Source organism: Sorex araneus, chromosome 2, assembly GCF_027595985.1.
Source record: "Sorex araneus isolate mSorAra2 chromosome 2, mSorAra2.pri, whole genome shotgun sequence".
Classification (NCBI taxonomy): domain Eukaryota; kingdom Metazoa; phylum Chordata; class Mammalia; order Eulipotyphla; family Soricidae; genus Sorex; species Sorex araneus.
The window spans coordinates 86018881-86033124 of NC_073303.1; the positions used below are offsets into that span (position 1 = coordinate 86018881).

The window sequence follows — 14244 nt, forward strand, 5'->3', positions numbered from 1 at the left end:
AGAAAATGGTTCTGTATTCAATTTATGTAATTTTTTGCCACACTTAATCAATTTTCTCTGTATTTGACATACAATGCTTGTCAAATAGCAAAAGGATGTAAGTGATCTTTATATACATATGAAAACAGATTTCAAGAGATTAAGCAAAATTAGTTAAGTTCTCTTTTCCTGCTCACACTCATTTTCTTTTAACAGTAGGGAAGAAGGATGCTTGTTCAAATAAAAATAAATAATAACAATACCTTTTTGCTTTTATTTTGTGGGGGAAAAAAAGCACAAAAACATAAAATCAGCTTTCATAATTTCCATATTCAAAATCTACTACTTATTAAAAATTATTCATGTCTGCATGTTTTAAGTTCCTCGTGCTTAGTGTAAATATTAAGCCCTTCCCACCCTAAGAACAGACACTCAACACAGTGCTTTCTTGGTGGTAATCCCACTACACTGGATCCCTCACATTACCAGCAGTGACCGTGTCTAGCACTAGGTCTGGTATACAGCAGGTATACAGAGAAAGACTACAGAGTGTTGAGCCAAAGAATGAATCTAGTACCTAGTAAATACACAAAATGATTGTTATTCACACAACAGAAGGGCACATCAGTAAATCTTAGTAAGCTAAAGTTCAGTAAGAATAATTTTTTCCTAGGACTTCACGGCTGTAGCTCAGTGGAAAAGAACTTTTTGTTTGCACAGATGAGGCAATGGGTTTAATCCCTGACACTGGTTGAAACAACACCCTGACAAAAATCTCCCCTTTCAGGAAACAAACAATTAAATCCTTTCTTGGTTACTCACAGCAATTTTGGTACTTAGAATGATGTTCAAAATTCAAAATGGCTATAATATAACAGGTCTATGAAAACAGCCAAATTGGGCTCGGGAAGAAAGGGCTCAATGGTGCATACTCCACATGAGGATGCCCAGGTTTGATCCCCAGCACATGGTTCCCTGAGCACAGCTGGGGGCAATATATGAAGTACTGAGATGGGAGTAGCCCCTGAACACCAGAGAGTATGACCTCGCCAGCCCCAAAATAGCCCACTCATTCTAGATGATACTAGCTGGGGAGAGAAAATTTATAATTACTTTATTGAGACTTATCTTTCAAAGAGAGTTCCCTTAAATCCAAGTTCAAAATGCAAGCATTTACGATGTCCGGGTTCTCTAGCTTGCAATCAGCATTTGCAGGTATGAGAAATTAAGTGAGACGTGTTATGGGTTCGGCATTTTTGGGTTGTTTTTCAGGCTGTGCCAAGCAGTGTTTAGGAGTCTCACCTAGTGGTGCTCAGAAGCCCATGTGGTGAAGGGACTCTGGTCACAAACCCAGACTGCTGCATGCAAAGCCTGCACTCCAGCCTGTTGACCTCTCTCTCCACTCCAAGTGTTCTGCTTCTGGCAGAGTAAGTTTTATGGCCATTTCAGTTACTATCGTTAGTAATAACAACATTTCCTTGAATGTTATTTGCTATCACTGTATCACTGTCATCCCGTTGTTTGTCGATTTACTCGAGAGGGCACCAGTAACGTCTCTATTACACTCAGCCCTGATATTTTAGCAGCCTCTCCTTGCTCATCTTTCCCAACGATTGGAGGCTCTTTCAGGGTCAGGGGAATGAGACCTATTGTTACTGTTTTTGGCATATTGAATACGCCATGGGTAGCTTGCCGGGCTCTCCGAGAGGTATGTATATATCTGTCACTGTATTTTGGATATGAATACGCCACGGGGAGCTTGCCAGCCTCTCCCAAGTGGGCAACAGACTCAGTAGCTTGCCATATTCTCCAAGAGGGAGAACTAGGCACTTCCAGGAACTTGGTTTTAGAGTCTCTGGATGTTGGCTGTTGGGATTACACGTGCCGGGGGCAGTCTCTGGGTGTGACTGCCAAGCTACTGGAAAATGGGGGATCTGGATGGAAGAGGCCCAGTCCCGATCCGATCCGAGTAGCCTTGGAGATCTCAGCCCTGCATCCCGCACACTTAGGTTCCTTCGCCGGCTCCCCCATGAGTGCCATATTCAATTAAAAAGTGCTGAGAAATTTGTCTCATCTTTTAAAGAACTGGGTACAATCTAACATTTCCTCAACTTCTCCTAACAGAAACAAAAATCACACTTTTGACTTCGCATAAAGAAAACAGTTACACAGATAAAAGGAAAGGGACAGTGACATACTGTCATCATTGCTAGGAGGAAGGCTCCAGGGACTATCTGAGTAGCTATCTTTACTATTTTAAAAGAGACCAAAGACAGCAGTTATGGGTGTTTTTAAAGACTTGTTACTGGGGGCTAGAGTAAGAGTTCAATGGTATAGCACTTGCCTTGCAAGCTGCCGGTCTGGATCCAAATCCCCTGCATCCCATATGGCCTCCAAGGCCCACCAGGAGCGATCCCTGAGCACAGAGCCCACCAGGAATAATCGCTGAGCATAAAGCCAGAAGTAAATCTGGGTGTGAACCCAAAACAAATGAAAAACAAAGAAAGACGCCTCATGACTCCTTATTATACTTTTTGGTGGGGAGCAAGGAATGGTGAATATAAGTGGATATGCCACTGGTACAACGAAATGACAGATTTAGTCATCAAAGAAAAAATTCTTCCAGGCTGATGCAGCAACACTAGCATATGAAAAATTTCCCTCTTAAGATGGTTTTGCAAATATCTGAGCCAGTAATCGATAATGACCCTTACAACTGAAAATGTAACTTATTATTATTGAAATCAACGGACACACTGCAAAACGGTATTGGAAACCATAGGTCCACATAAAAATAACATAACATTCAAACATGTCAAGGGACTAGAAGGTATCAAAGGTGGGTAAACCCTTGGCCCTAGATTACAGAAACAAAAATGCCAAGAAACGGAGGGGGAAGCAAGCACTCAGAGTAACACTGGCAGCAAGGGCCAGGGGCCTTGGGACTCATATGCTGTATAGAAATGAAGTATCTGTATAATGTAAATCCCTAAAGTCAATAATACTATGGAGAGGAAACCCCAACTACAATAACTAAACTTAAAAATGTGTCTCTCAAGAGGACAGGTACACAGGGAAGGAGGGAATCACCAGTGAATGCATGTGTGAGACACTGGATTTGATCCCTGGCACCACAAAATATAAATAAAAGTCTGGGCTGGAGAGAGATCTTAAAAGGCTGGAACAAATGCACTGCCTATAGGACCCCTGGCCTTCCCCCAACCCCCACGCTCAACCTAGCAGTGCACAGGACTGAACTCCTGCCTCTGTGCTCAGGGATCACTCCTGGTGTGAGATCAGTAGACTACATGGGATCAAACTTGTAAGTACCTTACCCTACCCACTGTAAGTTTCCAGCCCTCAACCCCTGATTTGATCCCCAGTATCAAATGATTCCCTGAGCACCATGACCACCAGGCACAGCCCAGAAAGGGGATTGGGGGAACAAATCCCAAACCTCAAAACCATCCCTCAGGGGTGACAATGCAAGCATGCGACCCAAGTTCTATTTTTAACAAGAAAAACTGTAAAACATGACTTGTAATAACCACTTGATGAACACAGGATAGATATAGAACTGTAACTGGGAACAAGGCAGCTTCAAGTGGTTGAGACTAAATCAAAGAACTGAATAAAACTGCCAGATTAAAAGACTATAGTACTAACATATATAATTTACTTCATATGTGTATTTTAGATATGTTGCCTTCTTTTTGTTGCTTTTTGTTTGGGGGCCACACCCAATGATGCATAGGGGTTATTCCTGGCTCTGCATGCAGGAATTACTCCTGGTGCTGCTTGGGGGGATCATATCAGATGTCAGCGATAGAACCTGGGTTGGCCGTGTGCATGGCAAATGCCTTACCCACTGTACTATCTCTCTGGCCCCTGATTATTTCCTTACAAATGTTAAAGTGGGGCTGGAGAGATATATAGGTGGTAAGCCATGTGACCAGTCTGTGCTGATTCGCAGCACTGCACATGATCACATGATGCCCTGAGCAAAAGTGATCCTAGCACAGAAGCCAGAAGTTATGCCAGAGTACAAAAGTGAGAAGTAAATAATCCCTGAGTATAGTCACATGTGGTCCCAAAACCACATGGGGTTAGGGGGGTGGGAAGCAAATATGCATTTCTATTTAGATCACAAAGCCTGAGTACTCAGATATGCTCACAATACCTAAACCCTGAGGTATACCTGATAAAAACATGACATAAGAAAAATTAATATTGTAGGGCTTTGCCTTGTACATGACTAACCCAGGTTTGATCCCTAGGATCCAATACAGTCCTCCAAGCACTGCTGGGAGTAATTCCTGAGTGCAAAACCAAAAGTAACCCCTGAGCATTTCAGGATGTGACCCAAAAACCAAACAAAGCCAAACCAAAACAAAAAAAAACCAAAGACCCCAAACAACCAAAAAACCAAAACCTACAACCAAAAAAACCCCTAATATTTTCACATTTCATCTCATGGCTATAGGTTTATTAGTATGTATAACAGATGAATTTTTTTTTAAGACACAAAAAATAATGTATTTAATTTTCCTTGAAAGTGATAATTCAGCCCCCGCCCTGACGGAACCCTGAGATGCTGCCCATGAACGCCGCCGCCCCCCCCCCCCCCCGGCTACTTATTAAGCTCCGTAACAGTCATGATCCCAGACACACACAAATGAATCTTGGAACAGTGGCTCTGGGCGGAAATGCCTCCACACTTTGCATTAGGCCACCTTTGCTGGGCCACTCCAGCTGGGAAAGATGTCGTCCCTCCACCTATACACACTTTGCATTAGGCCACCTTTGCCGGGCCACTCCAGCTGGGAAAGATGTCGTCCCTCCACCTATTCCTTGGGAAGCCCAGTGGCCACCAAAACAGATGAATTCTGAAGTATAAAATAATATAAAAGCAAAACAATGTACTTCTATGAAACAACCTTCCTAAGGTCATAACACCGTATTACTGCTGTACTTACCGTATCCCATATTTGGAGTTTTATCTGTTTTCCATCAATAGTTATCATTCGAGCACCAAATTCCACACCTGAATAGAGCGGAAAATGATTTGTTACATACATTATGGGGAATATATGGTATATGTATAAATTTTTTAAAAAAGGGTGCCTATTTCTGGGACATGTAGGTGATAAAAAAACATTAACAAATATAGCTCCTAAAGTTATAGAGATAGTACAAGACGTACAGCACTTGCTTTATATGTGGCTGTGTGGTCTCAACCCTAATTCAAATCCCTGGCATCACATACAGTCCCCTGAGCAGAGCGCTAAGAACAGCCTATGAGCACCAGGTATGGCTCAACATCTGCTAGCCCCCCCAAAATACAGCTGCTATCTTAGAAAATGTGTATGTCAACAGTAGTGCTAGTAAAACATAAGGATACACCTAAAATACTAATATACTTGAGCATGAAATAATAAGGAAAACTACTGTAGTCTTCATGTTGGTTTAGAATTAAAAAGTATAATTATTAGTAATATATATTAAAATTTCTTTTAGATTAATAAGAAGCGTGGTATAAAAATCACTAAATGCAATGAACAACCCTGATTCCTAGCATAGTCATCAAATAGGAAAGTAATTTCCAAAGGCATTCAGAGATAACTACTGGTAAAAATAAGTATACAACATCATATAAATGAGAATATATAATGATGTGCAACTTTCTGTTCAGTAAGTCAAAGACTTTACCTTCTTATCTCCAAATACATCAGTAAGGATAAAAATCAACACTATTATTTTCAGTGATAGTGTAAGATTTACACATGTCTACATATATGCACTTTACTAAAGTGGTACTTGACTGCTACAAATTTAGTTGCACCCAAATTCTCACTGCTAAGTTCAAATAACTGAGTGTATTCCTCAACATGTGATTTCTGATTGCTGGGAATACAAATGTCAATATAATGAGTTTTCCACTTTGGCCTTTTCCCTAATACATTTACCATCTCTTTTGAAAATACTCAATTATCAAAAGAGAAATAATTTCAGAATAGCAAACAGATGTGAACACTCTGAAATACGTCCATCACTTATACTGTACCAAATGATTACTGTCTAGATTGTGTCCTACCAATACTTACACCAGAGTTAGGGTGAAGGGAAAACACATGATCCCTAGAAAGCAGGTGTCTTTGGGCAGAAAACAGCTTCTAGCTGCCTAGGACATATGAAGAATATTTAAAAGAATATGTACATAAACTTTCTGTGGGGAGCCTTCTGTTAGGAAGGCAAACATAGGAACTGGTAATTTAAAGACATAGAAGAAGTTTTTACACATAGAAGTTATTTTTGAATTTATACAGCCTCACTGAAAATTTAGGAACCGAAAAGTAAAAATAACCATTTTCCCTTTGACTGAGAAATACCGAAAACATGATTAAGTTCTAGAAGAGTCAAGGACAAGGAGACAAAAAATACTTCAGTAATAAGTACTGCTAATACATGGAGAGTATCATGCTGAGTGAAAAAGAGTCAGACAGCGCAGAATGGACAGAATAATTACACTCATTTGTGGGTTATAAAAAAACATAGTAAGAGAATAATACAACAAGGGCCAGAAGGACTGATTCATGATAGGAAGCCTGCCACAAGTGTGTGGGGTGGGAGGGGAGGGGGGGAAGTACACAAACAGGAAGTACTCCATAAATACCCAAGGCTAGTATTACTTCCTTGATCTTTCTATTCCTCTACCCCACTTTGGGAAACACTGTTTTGATATTTCCCAAACTTTAATATCCACATGAACCATATGAATTATGCAGAGATCAAATACATATAAAATCTGTACATAATCTGATTTAGTAGATTCTTTAATAGAGGCTACTGATGCTGCTATACAACAGTCCTCTTGAACCATGTTTTGAATATTAAAACTCATCTGGATGTTTAATGTAACTACCCAGGAAACCACTTACAAAACTAATTCTACAATTTACAATTCCAATGAGATAGTAGTCAAAGGATAAAGAATATATCATAGATTTCCTTGATTTTTTATGATCTTTCCCCCCCTTCTATCATTTAATACTCAGTTACAACTAACTTTATCACTACTCTTAAGGAGGGACTGGAGTGATAGCATAGTGGGTAGGGCGTTTGCCTTGCACACAGCCGGCCCAGGTTTGATTCCTTCGTCCCTCTCGGAGAGCCCAGCAAGCTCCCCGTGGCATATTCGATATGCCAAAACAGTAACAAGTCTCACAATGGAGACGTTACTGGTGCCTGCTAACCAAAACGATGAACAACAGGAGGACAGTGTTACAGTGCTACAGGGTAGGATCAATTTTGGTTTCTTGTTTTTGGGATCACAACTGGCTGTGCTCTGGGTTGTTCAGGGTTTACGGTTGTTCGGGGTTTATGCCAATGATATAAGGTGTTAAGGACTGAATCCCAGAAGTGCCACATGAGACGCAAGAAAAGTATCTGCTGTACTTTTCCCTTGGGTCCCTTAGTATTTTTAATAAAACAGTTTACCTAAAATTTTAGTTTCCCCACTTATTTAAATTTTTGGATATTAATAAATAACAGCACTGAAATCAGCTGTATGTTTGGTTACTCCTTACCAATAATGTTCTCATTTATGTTTTAAAACTGAGGGAACAAAAAATAGAACCGAGGAAACAAAATATAGTACAACAGCTATTTGATAGTAGCTATTCTACTACAGCAACAAAAACTAATATTTAAATAATACTAGCCAATAGTAATAGCTAATTTTGTTAGGTATTTTATACTGGTACACTTATTCTTTACAATGGAGGGAACAAACAAACAAACAAAAGCCTGATAGTAGGTTTTCTCAGTAATTATAGGTATGCCCAGAATACGCATTTTGTTGCTAGGTACTTCCGAGTGTTTCACATTAATGCATTAATTGCTCATAAGATCATGAGATTGGTATTACTACTAATGAGCCACGAGTGATGAGGTTTAGGTTTAGCTGGCTAGTGATAAAGTCTTGATATGAATGGTCTAGTGTCTCTGTTCTTACCCTATAGTATATTTCCTCTCCAGACAAACGCTTCATTATTAAGTATAGTCAAAATCTTAATACTAATACCTTGCTGCATTCTAACCACTTTCACTAGGTCCTGTAACACTGCTTTTATTGAATACTTTAAAAAATGATGAAGACTATTGGAATTATGTGCATGAGAAACCATTATTAAAGTATTATAAACTACAGAATCTCAATTTTTATTTATTTATTTTTTGCTTTTTGGGTCACATCCGGCAATGCTTAGAGGTTACTCCTGGCTCTGCACTCCTGTGTTGCTCGGGGGACCATATAGGACCATATACAATGAAACACAGGTCGGCCGCGTGCATGGCAAACGCCCTATCCACTGTGCTATCGATCTGGCCCCCAGAATCTCAATTTTAAAGACAAGTGAATAAACAAAATTTAGTTTCATTAAAAAAAAAAAATCTTTCTAGCATATTCCATTTCCATTACTCACAACTTTTAATGCTTTTCATATTTCTTATAATACTTACCAATAGTAAGGTCATGCACTGGCTGAAACCTCTTGTCTGTAAACTGTAGCAATAAGCATGATTTACCAACACCTAAAAGTTGAAAAAACAAATTTAAGAGTTATAGAAATATCACAAAACTCTTAAAAAGCTCAAAAGCCAGTATATAAAATACACAATTTCTCAAGTGCTCTATTTCCTTATAATAATGATTCATAATAATGATTTAGGGGGAGGTGTTAACCAATACAAACACATGTTGCAGGGGTCGGGCAGGGACTGGAGCTCACTTGGTGGTGCTCAGGGCTTACTCCTGGCTCTGTGCTCAGCACTCCAAGTACTCAGTCAGGTGGAGTGAGTGGATCTGTGCTAGGGGGAACCATAGATGGCATCAGGGATCAAACAGGGTCGTCTGGATTCCTATGCTATCTCACCAATCCCAAACATTAAAACAGCAACAAAACCCTATGGCAAAAACCTCCCAAATTTTATCAAAGTAGTCATCTTATTTAATGTCCACACATTTTTGTTTTTGTATAGTTCTAAAAATGTTTAACAACAAGAATTTCCTCTTTGCAACTTATTATTTTACTTTTTCTGCAAATAAATTAGCTAGCAATGTGTTTGTGATTTACTTTTCTTGGATAGCACCTTGTTCTATTTTCTAAATTTTTAAGCATAAAATTTAATATGAATTGCATTCCTTCACTCTACCTCCAAATTTTACCCCATCAAATTCATTCATGAGTAACTTCCACATTCCAGAGTTAAAGGAATTTTTAAAAATTTCATTTTAGTTGTCCTCCTAGAACTGAATATTAAGAAACTTTTCTGCTCATTCTGAGATCCTAATACTTGCATTAGACCAAGACTATTTCTCTGATAACATACTCTATAAAGCACCCAAGGCATTTATTAATCATATATTCATTAACTCAAGAAGTGTTTACTGATTGCTAACTATGCACTGCTTGCACTAGAGACTTAACAATATGGTTGTTCCCTTACAAGTCCAGTATAGGCAGCGAAACTAAATGGATGAACACTCATGTAATCTGTCACTGTCATCCCGTTGCTCATCCATTTGCTTGAGCGGGCACCAGTAACGTCTCCATTTTGAGACTTGTTACTGCTTTTGGCATACCGAATACGCCACGAGGAGCTTGCCAGGCTCTGCCGTGTGGGCAAGACACTCTTGGTAGCTTGCTGGGCTCTCTGAGAGGGGTGGAGTAATCGAACCCAGGTTGGCCGAATGCAAGGCAAACGCCTTACCCGCTGTACTATCGCTCCAGCCCAAGAAGTCTGTAGGAATTACAATTTAAAATAGTCATAATAACTACCATTCAAAGAAGAGTAACAAAAGAGACTTAATACAGATTGAAGGGTTAGAGTCTTTCTAAAGAAGTAACTTGATCAAAATAGATTGTTTAAGATAATCTAGACAATAAAACTCAACAAAGACAATGTCACTTCCTATTTTACAAAGAACCAAGGCACTTAAATAACTCTGCTATGTGACTGCTTCTGGAATTACTTATTATAGACTGTCAAAGGTCAAATAACAAATCAAGGAAATGTCTACACATAAAAGTATGTTCTATTACTGGCTGCATAACCAGGTTTCCACATTTTTTTCTACTACGTTTAAGATTCTACTTAACTTAAACTAGAAATTTCAAATTTGTTTGTTTGTTTTTGGGCCACAGCAGCAGTACTCAGGGGTAACCCATAACTCTGCATTCAGGGATTACTCCTGGCAGTGTCCAGGGGACCATACGGGATACCGGGGATCCAGTATGGCTGCATGCAAGGAAAATGCCTGGCCCACTATACTATCCCTCCAGCCCCCAAGGAAATTTCAAACACCTAACAACAACAATTGTCTTCTCATTGTTATCTATTTCTCTTTTAACAGTACAAAAAGTGCAAAGTCAAACTCTTTTTTTTTCATATTTCTAGTTCATCTGTAACTATTAAGCACTTTAAAAAACAAAAAAAACCCCAGATTTTTAAAAAAAAGTATTTTCAGTTTATAGCAATATTTACTCAAAGTACAGTGAATTCAGTATATTCCCTGCCCTATGGGAGCACAGCCTCCTTCACTATCAATATACTGCACCAGTGTGGTAACAACGGTTATAACCGATGAACCAACACTGACACGTCATCAAAGTCCATAGTTTACATTAGGGTTCATTCTTGGTGTTAGGAGAAATGTTTCACATATTCACTACTGTAGAATCAATGTAGTTTCATAGACCTAAAGATTCCTTGTGTTCCATCCTCTCCATCATCCTAACCCTGTCAACCATTATTATTTTTTTTTACTATTTCCCAAGTTTTGCCTTTTCTAAAATTCCATACAGTAGCTGGAATCAAACAGTATGCAATCTTTTGAAGTGGTTTTTGTTCACTTGATAATAAGCATTTAAGGTTGTTTGACATCTTTTCTTATGATGTAGAAAAAAAATATTAATTAGAAACCTCAGATTTCACTATGGAATAAAGAATCTTGAGGCCAGAAAGGCAGTAGCTGGTAGGGTACTTTCCTTGAAACCTGGGTTCAATCCCTGGCACAGGCAAGGGTGTTTCGGGAACCTAATCTCTAAAAACTTAAAGTCTGGATAATTATTTAAATAATACCGGAGTCTCAGTACTACTTATTCTAAGTGCTGGTTAAATAAAAAAAAAAAAAAGGCACACTTTTGTGTTTACTCCTAAGACTCCACATTCTTTCTTTAGGTAATCAAATAATCTTTCAATGTTAAGAATATATCTAGGTGCCACTGTGCTTTCCAAGTCACCTTAATTATGTATTTATAGACTGTTAGTTTGTCTATACACACACATAAATAATATATAAACAATGTTTTATTCAGTAGTGTTGACTTGTATTTTAACTCTGGATAAACTTGTTTCAAATACTTGGAGTATCTGGCTTAAACATACGCTACTTTTCCAAATTGCCAAATAAAATAACGTTAAAAATTTCTTTAAAAATTTAATCACCATGAGATACAGTTACATAGCTTTCATGATTGAGTTTCAGTAATACAATGATCAAACACCCATCTCTTCACCAGTGTAGCTTTCCCACCACCAATGTCCCCATTATCCCTCCCGCCACCCCTACTTCTATGGCAGTTTCCTTCTTTCTCTCTGCTTTAGGGCATAATGGTTTGCAATACAGATACCGAGAAGCCATTATATTTGGTCCTTTGTCTACTTTCAGCACACATATCCAATCCCAAGCAATCCTTCCAAACATCACTGACAGTGATTCCTTCTCTAACCCTTCTCCCCTAGCTCATGAGGCAGGCTTCGAAACATAAAGCAATCCTCCTGGCCCTTGTCTTTACTGTCCTTGGGTGTTTGTCTCATACTATGTTATTTTATATTTCACAAATGAGTGCAGTCATTGAAAAAAATTTTTTTTCTGTCCTCTTACTTGACCCACAAATTCTGCACAGACTATAGCTACATGGTTTATATGCTGGTAACAGTAAAAAAAAAAAAAAGAATGAGCATGTTTGACTTTATCAAACTACAATTATTCCCTGATGTCTTAATTCTGTGATAATTGCTGCTCCTCTTCTACACAGACATTAAATACTAGGGGCTTCCCCAGATTCCCATCTTTGGTTATCTTTTCACCTGAAAGAATGAATTCAGTCCTGTAGCCTTGACCTACTTTTATAAATTATCCAGTGATAATCAAATCCATCTCTCCAGTTAGCATCTCAACTTCACCTATTTTTGACTCCCTATGGAATATCTCCATTTTAAATTCCTCCAGGACTAACACTAATGCTTTCAAAATCGAATCCATTCTTTTCAGTCCCCTTCCCACCACTCTCAACAACACATAACAAACTCAGTTTCTACTTTATTTCCTTACTTCTGAAAATGCCTCTCAAAGGATCACACCAGCCAGAAAATTACAATCATCATCAATTCTTATTCTTCATTATTTCAATCTAATAGTTTATCAGTCTCATAATGTTAATCTGCTGCTCTAGTTCTTGTTCCTAGACATGATCATTCTCCCTTTAGTATTTGTCCCTTTCCCAGCCTACTTTAAATACCAGTGTGGAAATTTTTTGAAATGCAGACGTCATCCACTCTCATATTACATTGCTTAAAATATAAAGTTCAAGCTCTCCAAGAGTATATGAAGTCTTTTGTATTTAGGCTGAAAATTGTTATTACAAATAGATTACATGATAGACTAAAACTGTATGGTTAAGACCATCAATGCAATTTGTACCCCTTGAAATGACACCATATTCTTTCCCTGGCACCTCAGAGGAAGGACCATTTCACACACTGCATCATTTAAACTCATGCCTTAAGACATCACTTAGGAATTCTTATGCCCTCTTCAGCAAAGAATTTCTGTTCCAAAGATTTTACCAATTCACATGCAGAATTAATGGTACTTTGATTTCCATGATGGTCAATGCATGCTTCAAACTAAATCACTGGATCAAATTATATCATTGCTGTGTTACTTGTTAGTTTATTATGAAGCAAGATAGCTGATCTTTCTAAGTTTTAACTCCCTATTTACAAAATGGGGTAAATGCTTATTTATTTCTCAAAAACCTACAGTAAGAATCAAATGAAATAAATGTAAGCATGCCCATCTTATAAAAATCCTTAAACTGAGAGGCCAGAGAGACAGTACAGTGGGTACGACACTTGCCTTGCATGTGGTCAACCCAGGTTTAATTCTTGGCACCCCATATAGAGCCTTAAGCCATGCCAGGAGAGAGCCCTGAGCTTAGAGGCAGGAGTAAGCCATGAGCCACAGTGTACGGTCAAAAAAGGGGAAAGGTGAAACTGTCGACTTACATGTTTTTTTCCTAAATGCATTATATACTTCAACAAAAATAAAAACTACATGATTGACTCTGATCATCATTTTGGCTGGACACTTCCTGGTTATTCAAACATGTATCTGCATGATACTAATATGACATGTAGTGGATGGAATTAATGTACATAATTGACATTAAATAAGGGAGATTTCTAGATATTTGGATGAACAGTCACTCTTAAGAGAATAACTTGTAACAGCAACTTTGACAAAGCCTACAGGTTTCAGATTTGCTCATATCCAGCCACCACAGTCAAGTACATCAATAAGTCAAACTCAGTGCAATGTTAACATACACACAGACTCTCTGTTTTTTTTTTTTTTTCTTTTTTGGGTCACACCTGGAGATGCACAGGGGTCACTCCTGGCTTTGCACTCAGGAATTACCCCTGGCGGTGTTCAGGGGACCATATGGGATGCTGGGAATCGAACCTGGGTTGGCCACGTGCAAGGCAAACGCCCTACCCACTGTGCTATTGCTCCGGCCCAGACTCTGGGTTTGTTCTTCTCTAAACACAAATTCTTATAGACACCATCACCAATGAAGTACAGCATGTAAATGACAGAACACCCTCAAATAAAAGCTATTACTTTTGCTCATCAATTATATAAATTATATAATGCTTTATAGGCTCTTCTAGAACAGAATGAAACCCCAATAGAACATGATTTCTATTAAGATAGAGATCTGATCAAAAATCTATCGTCAGCACTTATCAGCTACAAATTAAGTGTTTGCACTGTAGCACTGTTGTCCCATTGTTCATTGATTTGCTCGAGCGGGCACCAGTAACGTCTCCCTTGTGAGACTTGTTACTGTTTTTGGCATATCGAATATGCCATGGGTAGCTTGTCAGGCTCTGCCATGAGGGCAGGATACTCTCGGT

The 14244-nt window shown here is 38.6% G+C and overlaps 1 protein-coding gene across 2 annotated transcripts in view; it reads right to left on the minus strand.

Annotated features, from left to right (window-relative positions):
- The window catches only part of RAB2A (RAB2A, member RAS oncogene family), a 71010-nt gene that overhangs the window by 35541 nt on the left and 21225 nt on the right, over nt 1-14244 (minus strand). For both annotated transcript variants that reach the window (XM_055126361.1, XM_055126362.1), the window contains exons 2-3: nt 8500-8571; nt 4956-5023 (exon numbers count right to left, since the gene is read on the minus strand). In XM_055126361.1, the coding sequence (XP_054982336.1) occupies nt 4956-5023; nt 8500-8571 (140 nt within the window). The remainder of the gene's footprint in view (nt 1-4955; nt 5024-8499; nt 8572-14244) is intronic.